This window comes from Pocillopora verrucosa, chromosome 3 (assembly GCF_036669915.1).
Source record: "Pocillopora verrucosa isolate sample1 chromosome 3, ASM3666991v2, whole genome shotgun sequence".
NCBI lineage: Eukaryota > Metazoa > Cnidaria > Anthozoa > Scleractinia > Pocilloporidae > Pocillopora > Pocillopora verrucosa.
The window spans coordinates 2013411-2026301 of NC_089314.1; the positions used below are offsets into that span (position 1 = coordinate 2013411).

The window sequence follows — 12891 nt, forward strand, 5'->3', positions numbered from 1 at the left end:
GGTTGATTATGTAGATAAAGATTATTATTTAAATCGAAGACAGTTTCCTCATTCATTTGTAAGAGCACCGAATGCAGAATCACTCGCGCGTTACTTACCTCGTCGAAAAGCTACATAAAAACTCAAAATGACAAATATTTTCTTAAAGTGAAATTCAACCTTGGTAATGTTTAATATACAAGAAATAGATAACACTTCGTTGCTGTTAGAACCGCCATTTCGACAAATCCGGTTACGTTTGAAGAATCAATGGTACCTTCACTATGCCTGTCGCAGATATGTTTTCAAGATCTTTGCAATCTTATTAGGATCTGTGAAATCTCTTTCTCGGGCACGTTCGTATTATTTAAAAATTGGATTTCCTTTCAAGCAGTGGGCTTTTGAATTTTAGCCGAGATACTACTCATTCGACTAACTGCATGCAAAGTAACGGCGACAAAAACGACCTTTCTTCTTTCAATCGAAAATGTTCTCATTTTAAAACTGTGTCTAGTCGAAAAGATGGCCATCCTTTAATTTTTAAAATTGAATAAATAAGTGTTTTCACATGCCAATGGCATTTATTCTTAAAGCATTTACAGTAGAACCCGTATTTAGGCGTGGTGACCGCTAAATACAACTTGACCGCTCGATACAGGTTCCACAAAGGGGAAAATTTAAGGGAACCGCTATTTAATGTCATGAATGACCATTTAATGTATTTATGAGCGACCGCTCATAGAGGTGACCGCTTAGTAGAGATGAAAATTACAGTAAATGAGGGGTAACAATTTCGGGGCTCTGACAACCGACCGACTCATCACTGAAGTAAGTAAAATTGTGCAATTGCTCTAGGAAATATAACCGGTTTGACGTCACGGAGACATACGTATCGCACACAATTAAGAGTACCCAAAAGCCTCCACACCCCGCACCCAAGACACTGAAAACAAATTAAAAATACATGTGTTCCATCAATAATCTTATACAATACTTAGAGTTTTATTGATATATACAGTGCTTACTTCGCCTCTTCACATAAGCTACCGCGATGTTTTCGACTAACAACAGAAGATTACGTTTGCTATAATTTAGACACTTCAATTTGCTTAATGGAAAGATAACCTCTTGCTGTGTGTTCTTTAGTTTGCAGTTCTGTAGATCCTTCTTATTTTCTTTTCATTTTTGTTTTATTGTTTTCTGTAGTTGTGTTTTTTTTAGCTAACGGACTTAGGTAAATTTTGACCTTTTCTGCCTTTGAATTTGAGTTTAATTGAGTCAACAAAATTTTCATGCGCAAACTTCCCAGCCAGACGAATCGTATCAATGCTGAGCACCAGTTTGACAAGTCGAACAATCGAGCCATGAGTTCTGGTAAATCTCAGTAAGAGCATTCGAGGAGTTCCGTTTCTTCTTGACGGACGCTATTGAACACCCTGACGCGAGGTCGGATTCCAATACCTTGCGTTGCATAGCAACGTTGCGAAATAAAGCCGCAGGCTCATTCAGTCGTCAGACTTTTCGTTGTCACGTGTGATCTCTCCATGATGTCCTCAAGGGTGGCACCAAACATAGGTGGGGGGAACACGGAGGACTGGGAATAAAAAAAAAAACAAAAAAACAAATAAAATACATATAAAAGAAATTTTCTTTTAAAAAGTGAATGATGGGTTACGAATTAGTTTTCAGAGCCAAGACAAGACAAGACATCTAGAAAGCCTAAAGGATACAGAAGATGATGACGAAGAAACAAAAGGGCTTTCACTTTGGTGACTGAGCTCTGAAGCGCTATGAGTCAGGATCAATTCGCTGCTGGTCTTCATCCAACGATCAAAATGTGACTTATCTCACGTATACATCCTTCGTTTTATGTTTTGTATTTGTTTTTTCCTCTTTTTTTCTTGCTTTTCTCTGCGATTTTTTCAATACAGACTAGGAGGCTTAGTGAGTCCCACAAAAAGATATAAACGAATACCTCTCTCCTTGTCCCTCCGAAAGAAAACGTCCGTCTTTTATTTGCAATTCAGCTTTGTAGTTGTTGTTTCTAACGCTTCCGCTTGTAAACTCTCATCGGTTCAAGTAATCCCTACAACTAGTAAGGTTGTTTTCTTAAAGGCTAGGACCACCACAATGTAATACGCGATGCTTTGACCCAAGAATTATTTCAGAATGCTTAAAACTTCTTGTGCCAGCCAACATGTGGTCAGCAATAACGATTGCTGGTTACAGGAAGTCAAACAACCTCGATGCAAAGTGCCCACGAACGACGATGAGCTGAGTTAAAATATTCTGCTCTTCTTCATAAATGGGTTTATTTTATTCGCCGAATTACCTTCGCCTGTTGAATTTCCTCGCTGCTTGGTTTCCTGAGCCCGCGCTTGGCACCAGTTCTAGCCATTCTTTTGAGTCTCACGGAGCAATGCCTGATATAGTATGTTAAAGAGATCTGAAATAAACAACATTCAGACACAACAGGAAATTTTATCAAATAATTATGGTGAACAAATGTTAACCGACTCAATGTAATTGGAGGCTGCGAAAACTGAAAAGAGAGATTTCTAATCTAACTGCCGTGGGCATGGGACGGAATAGAAAGGAAAGTAAAACTAGAGAATTGCTTAAGTTGAAACTGTCGTTAGGTTGTTTCTGTTCCAATATAAGTCAACATCACTTATATCGATACTTATTGTTGTTGTTATTGTTGATCTTTATTTGTAACTTTTCTTTTCATTTTTCTAATGTTGTTTTGTTGTGTTGTATTTTGTTTTATTATTATTATTTTTTTTTTTTTGGGGGGGGGGGGGGTTTCCAAATCTGAGGATTTCGTGAGAGGTTCAGCGGCGCTTCCGCAGAAATGAGCCAGGGAAGCTGCGAGAGGAATGGGAAGGAGTAAACTACAAAACGGGTTTTCCGTCGTTCTCACGGTATCACTTCCGTCCTTTGAACTGCCGCCTTAATGTTCACCAAATGACGGAAAAACCGCCAGCAACGCAAGCTACCGATTATTTTTCTTTTTACGAGGACTGACCTCTTTCCGTTCGATGTCCTCCAAGTTTTTATTGAGATACCCATCTAAGTAGGAGTAAAACTTAGTTGAAGGAGGAAAAAGAGCGAGACAAATTGCCATCAGCTCCCAGCCACTGCGCAAACTCTCCCTAAAAGAATGTAGACGTGAATAAATAAAATATAATAAAAGAACAAATTCTATCGACGGCTTCACAACAGAACTACAACTTAAGGCGCCAACCTTAATTCGGAACTGGTTGATAGGACCACAAAATATCGTTGTAGACCAGCCACACCCAATCACACCAGTAAATTCCTACGGCATACAGTTTCCATTATAAAGATGGACGTTGGTAAAAACTTAAGTAAAAGTTTCGCAAAAAAAGATATATTCATTTTCGACTAATTACTAAACTCCCTTCTAATTTCTGGGTCGTTGTCATGATTGGGCATTGGTCTGCTATGTTGGATACCAACCAAAACACCAGTTTCTTAAAAAGTACTTACAGCCTAAAGTTGTCAGTGGTCTGTTTACAAAGTTGAAGGTAAATTTCATCCCGTAATACAGGAGTGTTCCAACCCTTTGTGGTGAGTTCTAGAGCCAGCCTCTCTGGAGTTTTCCCTTTGATGGATCGATCGCCCATATAGCCAAGAATCAGTTTAAAGGTATCAATTGCGTCCTTTTTTAACTGCCTATCTTGTATAAGGATCAATGGTTTTTTGATTGGCACCTGTTAATCGAACCAAAAACACGCCAATGAAAAAAGGGCGAAGTTAGGTAACAGTTAGTTCTCTCGAAGAACTATTTTAATTGTGAATCATATTAGTTCCCTGCGACCTCAAAGTCTCTCAATCTAACGAATACGTTGTGGGCTTGCAGGTATTCTATTTCTGACAGAAAATTCACTGCTCCCCTTTGCAGCGCCAGGCTACCAACATTTTGGTCACCACAGCATGCACAAAAATAATGAGAACTAGAACTGCAGTAGACGTACGCGTCGCTGCAAGTGTTTGACGATTAAGAAGCTAGCTACATACACTGTTATTTTAATTGAGTGTTTAAAATGGTCTGGAGTTAAACTGAGATAAACATAAAATGTTGCAAATGTTCAGCCACTTTCTTTGATTAAAAAAAATTGCCTCTTTGTTGCGTAAAAGTCCAAAAACGATTGCCATGTGGCTTTCTCTTTCTTTTAATAAAATTCATTGATATCTTCACTTTTTCCAGTTGACTTAACTTAAATTTCTGGCGACTATTACATCAAGGCATTTTAAGTCACTTAATGGCGACTGTGAAATGTTGAGCTCGGAGCTGTCCTTCGGCTCCTCCGCTACTCTAAAAAAAAAACATACCTTTGACCAAGACATCATGCTGGCTAACGATATTCTCTTCCGTCTGAAGACACCTTTCTTATGTTGACTTAAGTACTCTTCATATGCGCCAAAAGCTCGTATGAGTGGAGGCTTCGAACCGGGGATGGAATGTGAACGTTCCTGAAAAATACAATCCAAAATTTCTTTGTAAATCTCTTGATTTGTGACCATCTTCTCCATGTACCAAACTTCAAAGATATGACTAGAGTCAGGAATGAGGATTAATACTTCAACGATAAACGAAATAAAGTATTCTTTGCCACGAGTAATAAAACGTTATCATGAATATGGGTCACTGCCTTCATGAAACGCCAAATTCTCAGAACTAGCCAACAAACAAAGTTGTGGCAATTAGTTGGGAGAACCAACTCCTGGCTCTTCGAAGTGAAGCGGTTGGAAAGGCTCAAAATCAACATACCAAGGTATTGTGTTTCGACGAGCCAGTGACTGGTGAGGCAATCGAAGATGGTCGACTAAGGCGCGGCAAAGTACTCGGTGCCCCCACTGACTTTGTTTCCATCTCGTCATCATCATCATCATCGTCGTCATCATCTCTCAGATCTTTCAGCACACTGTCGCTCACTTGCCTCTGATGCCTGAGGGAACGGATACTTACCTGACTCTCGTTAAGTGTAGGTGGTGCACAGGCCTCTACAAGGCGCGCTGTGGTAGCTGGCATTCCACCTGCCCTGAGTTTAATGCTCAGAGAATTATCTAAAATGTCCTGGTGTCCTGTGATTATGAAAATAACAGATTGCCTTGATTGTTCAAAAGTGCTTGATGGTTCAAAATAGTTTGGGCGGCGGGCAGAACGATTAATTTTTTTTCGTCCACAATATAATAATGATATCGATGGGAGTTTTAAAACGGGAAAGGACCTTTTAAAACACAGTTGCTTAAAACTTTCACCTTCACAAATGATCACATTATAACGTCTTCTCTGAAAAATAGGCTGTGCTGCCTGTAAATAAATTGAAACTACAGATAAATTTCAAAGATATAGATGATACCTTTATTAGAGACAATGGGCTTTCTGCTATCAACAAATACAGAATCATTGTCTCTGTCTAACTTCTGTGCAGCGCTATTTAATTTAATAATAAGTTCTTATATAGCGCATTAAAATTGAACTCTATGCGCTTTACAATTACAAATTAACAAAATTTCGATAAAAATCCTATACATGCAATTCGCTACTCTATCTAAACTAATGAATTATTACGTGTTATGCATATGTTTGACAACGTACGATATCAAATAATCTGGTGGCTTAATTTTTGAAAAGATAAGTTTTCAATAAGCGTTTAAAGGAGTCAACAGATTCGGCGTTTTTTATGCATTCAGGTAGTTGGTTCCACAAATACGGTGCTGCGTAGGAGAATGCTCTTTGCCCATACGTTTTAGTTCGAATTGTTGGGACCTCAAGTAGATTCATATTTGATGAACGGAGGTTTCGTGCTGGAACATATCGACTAAGAAGTTCAACAAGATAGGGTGGAGCCATGTCATTTAGTGCTTTGTATGTTATCAACAGTATCTTGAATTGAATTCGTTTTGTGACCGGGAGCCAATGAAGTTTCCTAAGTATAGGTGTTATACTGTCTCTTGATTTGGCACCGACTAACAAGCGGGCAGCTGTGTTTTGGATCCGTTGGAATTTTTCGATGTCACAAATCGGTAGACCGTACAATAGGCTATTACAATAATCAAGTCTCGATGAGATAAAGGCGTGTATCAATCTTTCATTTTGCTGCGTCGAGAGGTATTTACGAACGCGACCAATATTTCTGATTGCTAGAGACGACGATTTACAGATGGAATTTATATGCGAGCGTAAGTTCATCACAGAATCAAGCATGACGCCTAGGTCTCGGACAGTATTAGATAAATTAATGATATCATCTCCAATATTGATATTACAGAAAGGAGGATTTTTTGAGAAGCGTGAGAGGAAATGAATGATTTCTGTTTTTGAAGGGTTGCACTGCAATCTGTTTTTCTTGGCCCACTCCATGATTGCATTAACACATGATTTCAATCTTTCCATGCCTAGCATTCTGTCAGAGGAGTTTATCTTTATGTAAAGTTGCGAATCATCGGCATATATCATACAGTTTAGGCCATGTTCAGCAACAATGTCTTCTGTAGGCGAGGTATACATTAGAAAGAGTAGTGGACCAAGTACTGATCCCTGGGGTACGCCGTAGGAGATATGTCGAGGCTTAGAGATGGAGTGTTTGATCTTCACTGACTGAACACGATGTTCTAGGTATGATTTGAACCATTTTAGTGCGATACCTCTAAATCCGAAACGTTTCTCCATTCTTTCAAGTAATATGTTATGGTCGATCGTGTCGAACGCAGCGGAAAGGTCTAGCAAAACAAGTACTACTTCTTCTTTTTGATCTACAGCTCTTAGGATGTCATTTGAGACTTTTATTAAAGCAGTTTCAGTGGAGTAGTATTTGCGGTATGCTGACTGCATCGCTGGAAATAACTGGTTCTCGGCCATAAATCTGTATATTTGATTTGCGACCACCCTTTCGATTGTTTTTGAGAGAAAAGATAGATTTGCAATCGGTCTGTAATTTGAGAGACAGTTCGGGTCCAATGAAGGCTTCTTTAAAGATGGACATACCAGGGATTGTTTTAACTGATCAGGAAATTCTCCGTTAGCCATGGAGGCGTTGATAATCTTGGTTATAATTGGCGTCAAGTGTGGAATTGACTTTAGAATTCGTGTTGGAATGGGATCCAGTTGACAAGACTTAGTTGGAGATTGAACAATAAGTTTGTGAACAATATCAGCAGATACAGGTTGAAAAGTTTGGAACGACGAGGTGACTGGATAATTGACGTTGATGTCGGGTGCTTGGGCAGTATGGGAGTCCAAATCCGATCTTATTTTCTCAATTTTTTTGATAAAAAAATCGTTGAACGTTTCGGTCAATGTATCCAATGAATCATTATTAGGGAGTGCAGCAATGTTCTTCGATAAGAATAGGCGAGATACCATCTTGAATAGTTGTGATTGGTCAGAGGAGCTGATCAGAGTCCGATAATAGTTTGTCTTTGTCGCTGTTAGAAGATCATTGTAGTGTTTGCAGGAATCAATAAATATTTCTTGGTGAATTTGAAGACCAGATGAAATATATCTTCTTTCATGACGACGTTTGTCTTGTTTAGCCTTACGAAGTTCATCAGTATACCAAGGAGAATGCGGTCGCAGAGTGACCCATCTCTCGCTCACAGGAGCATGTTGATCAAAGATAGACGAGAGATTAGTATTATATTGTGTAGTCAGCTCAGTTACACAAGACTGTGGATTAGTAATGAGATTAGATTCTTCGATGTCTTTGATCATACTAGCTAAATCGAGCCTTTTGGTGTTTCTGTGTTTAACATGTAGTGTAGAAGGTTTCGGTTTTGTACATTTCACCTTACAAGTAACCAAATTATGATCTGAAATATTGTCGGCTGATAGAATGCGAACATCCGTTATAACATTATTCTCTTCACGAGATAATATCAAGTCCAATGTGTGGCCCAGGCGATGAGTGGATCCAGATACATTTTGAATTAGATCAGTGGACTCAAGGAGATTTAGAAAGGAGGCAGCTTCAGGATTTGATAGATCATCAACATGGTAGTTAAAATCACCGGCAATTATAATGGGCTGCCTTGATAATGTAAGTTCTTCAAGAAAAGATGAGAATTCTTGCAAAAAGCTATTTCTAGTGTTGTTCTTTTTGCACAGAGGAGGGCGATAGAGAACAATTAAACGGAATGTCTCACTTTTGTTGGATATGCTCACATCTAAGTACTCAAATGAGCTTGTGTTCATGATGGAATTTTGCAGTACGGTATAACCATCTCGTATCAACAAAGCGACTCCGCCGCCCTTACGATTCCTTCTTGGTATGTGGTGGAGTTTAAAATGCGGAAGAATGTTGTTGATGTCAGTAATAACATGGTTGTCATCCTCGGTTCCTTTAAGCCAAGTCTCTGTTATGGCCAGGATGTCTAAATGGTGGGAGATGACCAAATCGCATAAATGAGTTGATTTTTTAACAATCGAACGCACATTGAGGAGAGCAAAATTACTGGTGGATTTGGTTCTCGGTAGATGGCCAACGCGTGTGATAGAGATGACATTGTTGATGTTTCTTGAGTAAATTTTCTTTGATGGTCGTCGATGCGTAGAAACAATGGTTGGAATGTAATAACATTGAGAATCTTCGTTTTGAATAATTAAATCTTCCATCGGTTGAGAAATTGCTCCAAAGTCAAATTGTGACAATAAGAAACCAATTTCAGGACCAGGGTTAGAAGCAATGGTTCTCGGTAGATGGCCAACGCGTGTGATAGAGATGATATTGTTGATGTTTCTTGAGTAAATTTTCTTTGATGGTCGTCGATGCGTAGAAACAATGGTTGGAATGTAATAACATTGAGAATCTTCGTTTTGAATAATTAAATCTTCCTTCGGTTGAGAAATTGCTCCAAAGTCAAATTGTGACGACAAGAAACCCATTTCAGGACCAGGGTTAGAAGCAACGTCACCAGCCAAAGTAAGACGAGCTTGGTTGAAGGTGGTAGTTGAGTTAGCGTAGTATTTGACTTTGGATGTGTTGTAACCTTTAGGTCGTAGACAAACAAAGCGAGGCCGATTAGTTGTTGAATAACGAGGTAGTAATACAGCAGAAATCCTAGAATGAGTAATAATAGGAGTTAGATATCTTCTCAAATTGGCTAGAATGCTTCTGGATGCACTTTCCACCAGTTGCCGTGCTCGCTCAATAGTTCCAGAGGGACTCAGGTGGTCATCACAGGAGCTAATAAAAAAAAAAAAAAGGAACATGTCATGAATGTCGATGGACCAAAGAGAGGTTTCCTAGTTACTTGCCCTGGTTAAGGAAACCACATGCAGATAAAAAGGAACATAGGGGAACTCTATGAAATGGGGGGGGGGGGTACTTTGTTACACTTTTGCTTGTCTCTGCGCAAATACAGCTTACAGATTAATAGGAGTTAGATATCTTCTCATTCTTGCAACTCTAAGCCTGTTAACCTAGTGAATCCACTTACAACTCCAATTCTCAATCTTTACAAGGTCAAACCAATTCATCCTGTTGCAACTATTGCAAAAAAGACCAGGGACCTTTTGAAGTTTTACCGTAGATGTATATTTGGCATTGAACGTTCTATAATAGCCAAAATTTCTGAGCACTAACTCATCTAAATGTGTATGCCGTGACAAAGTCCCAGATGGAGTTAATTGCCCTTCATCATCTGTAATAGTCCCCTTTCCACTTTCTCCACTATCACCACAAGGTACATTCTCAGCATGATATTACTCAGGTATAGAGTAGTAGGTAAACTATTTTAAAGAATATTTTTTAGTGAACTTTAAAAAAAAACTTTGACCGTTTTTGGTAAATTATTGTCAGCCACATTAGTTAAAAGAATGTAGCTCACGCCCTGTACAGGTTACAGAGCTGCAATGGGCTCGACGGGAATTTGTACATTCTACATTACGAATGTCATTTCTGTTTTCGTAAGAGAAGGTTATAATATTCTTTTTTATCGCTTGGCTACTATATTTGACATGGTACAAAATCAACGGACAATTATCAAGCAATAACCCCATGTAAGAAAGCCGGCAAGAAAGCCGACGAAAAAAGCCCGAGAGTTTCATTTTTTCGAATCTATTATTTTACAAGGGAGAAAAACGACCTTATTTTGTAGAGTCCACAGGTATTGATAATAAAAGGCTGATTTCAAATGCTACTTTAGAAAGTACAAAAAAGTTAACAAAAACGTGTTTTAAACGCACGAAACAAAAATTAATGTGACGGTTATAAAATAAATATCCCCCCTTCTAGCTTGCTGGAATGTCGGCTGATAATACTCTTGGCTGAGAGACTGTCCCCAAAATTTCAAATTTCTTCTCGAAGCCTTTTTTTTTCGGCCTACGATTCATTTTACGGACAATTTCTCAGCCGTGGACATTTTCAGCCGACATACCAGACGCCTAATTGTAGTTTCTTTGCACATTATTTCGGCCAGCTCTTGAAATCTCGTAATTCCAACATGCGTTGCACCTGCTCCATAGATGCGGCTTTTAGTCATAAAAAGCAAACAAATACTATAAAAGGATAAGTTTCTTATTCACAATTAAAGTGCTTTATATCTTAAAGCACCTCATTCAGGTGTTGTCGTCCAACAGCCACCATCATGCTGCTCCTGCCACTCTTAATATTTTTCCCTTCGTTGCTTAACTTGATGTTTGCCATGCAGAACAGCGCTCTTTATCGAAATCCAACAGGCGAAATTTCTCTCGGTAACTTTAAGTGCGACCTCTTCTATTATCTTTGGGAAGAAAAACTTACATCGTCCATTGTAAAAGGTCAGTTTTTCTGCGCTTTGCTTTGGGTTAATGAACCGAGGTGCTATTCGTTTAACGTGGCAGAGTATCCTGACTCCAACGATCTTTATCTTTGTGAGTTGTTGGTCACTGACAAGTACAGAGCTACTGGAAAGCTCTTTGCAAATGCCACATTCCATCATTTCAGTCCTTGGGTAAGCTCTCCTTACATATTTGGTGATTGAAAGGTATTTTTATCAATAGAAATTGTATTGTTTGTGGAACGTTCTCGGTCTCTTTCCAGTCTCCATGTGAAAGTGCTCCTTGTATGAAAGGTGGTGTCTGTGTCCCTGAGTATGAGTGGAACTCCTATCACTGTGACTGTAAGCCTGGATTCTGCGGAACTCACTGCAAACAAGGAGGTATAAAAGGGTTTGTGTACGTCTATTTTTTCCAGATGTTGAAAAATACATCTGTAGAAGGTTTAGCTTTATTTTTATTTGTGATTGGTCATTTTCACTGAAGTGTTCACAACTATGGCCTCTTGAGAGCTCTTCATACGTCTTAAGAGCTTCATATCCAGATAAACACACAGCTGTCGTGCTAGAGCAGTTTTAACGCAATAGTTTGCTTCCTTTCAATACGCACACTACGTCATCATGGTTTACAACGAAAATATGAAGCATGCTAATGAGTTTCATTGTACATGAATTCTCTGGCGAGATATAATCCTCCCCATAAAAACTCTATGAATTTAATCCAATGCTAAGAACGCGTGAAAAAAGATATACTTGTGATCAATTTCTTCGTTTTTGCTTCCAAGGAGATAAGACCTGCAGTCAGATCAAACTATGTAATCTCCCAAGTGGATCTTACGTCATCGACCCTGATGGAAAGGGCGGAGTGAAACCTTTCAAAGTCTATATGACTGACAAGGGCGGTGTCGGAGTGACAGTTTTCAGTCATGACAGTGAAGGCAGGAAGTTGGTGCGAGGCTTTCTTGCCAAAGGCTCTTATTCTCGCTCCATCAAGTACACGGAGGCTGATATGGCTCAACTGGCAAACCTGACAGCTTCATCAGCTCACTGTGAGCAGTTTATAAAGTAAGAGTGCTACAACTCAGTGCTCTTCTTCAATGGTAACATGTACGGCTGGTGGGTGTCACGTGATGGAGAAAAGATGAAGTACTGGGGAGGAGTTGATTCTGTTGATTATAAATGCGCATGCGGCTTGAATAATACATGTGCAAACATTAACTTCGGATGCAACTGCGACAAGAGTAACAACACATGGCGAGAGGACAGCGGCCTCCTCAAAGACAAATTCAAGCTGCCAGTAAAACAACTGAGGTTTGGAGATACCTATTATTATGGTGACAAGGGATACCACACACTTAGAAAGCTCAAGGGTTTTGGACTCATTTAAAACTTACACACAAAAACACAGCGTGCGTTCTCGATGAACGCACGCCGACATATGAACCGATTGCTAAACAACGATAATAATCAAAATGATAAAAATTAGAAGGATAGTTTTATTAATGATTACTTAGCGTAATAAATATTATGATATTAGGTATTATATTAATGATTACAATGATAATGATAATCAATGATATCTTTTTAGCTATTGTTACTTTTTCATTATTAATATTGTTGACAAGGTCTACCTTCCTTCTGATCATCTACACCAAGTTTTTTACAAAGTGGGAAAGTTTATTTCAAAACAAATTGCGATGAGATAGAGCGAAAGCTTTTTTTAATCACAAAGTGCGTCACTCAAGAGTTAGAAATGACATATACTTTGTTGCTTCGTTATTAATCAATATTCCAAATCCACTTTGATGGAAACTGGATAATTTTTTATATACGGAGGTAATTTAGAGTTACAAGACTTTTCAAAGTAAAGGTTAAAAGAAGGTCTCAATGAAGGGACAACTCTTCACTCAAAGAATGAAACGATTGATTTCTTTTTCAGGCTCCATGGGTAGGGGGGGAGTGAAGGCGACAAAGAATATTAATAGCGGAGCTCGCAGAGTGTAGCCCCATAATTATACAAAATGGTAGTAGTAACAGTAGTAACCCATCAAGCCGAAAAAACTTCGACTTACGACCGTACGACCGTACGACTGACCGTACAAGGTGTTACTTTTAGCATGCGTGGTC

General features: G+C 38.9%; 1 protein-coding gene and 1 pseudogene across 1 annotated transcript; one reads left to right on the forward strand and one right to left on the reverse strand.

Annotated features, from left to right (window-relative positions):
- Positions 1-1480: 1480 nt before the first annotated feature.
- On the reverse strand, positions 1481-9709 carry LOC136279314 (ubiquitin carboxyl-terminal hydrolase 36-like; the record flags this gene model as incomplete). Its single annotated transcript, XM_066162932.1, has 9 exons — positions 1481-1573; positions 2312-2425; positions 3008-3134; positions 3493-3716; positions 4339-4479; positions 4778-5091; positions 5370-5445; positions 9107-9194; positions 9594-9709. Coding segments are annotated over 9 exons (1293 nt in total), but the record flags the coding sequence as incomplete, so codon positions are not given.
- An 885-nt stretch (positions 9710-10594) lies between these two features.
- On the forward strand, positions 10595-12151 carry LOC136279938 (contactin-associated protein-like 2; annotated as a pseudogene).
- The last annotated feature ends 740 nt before the right edge of the window (positions 12152-12891 follow it).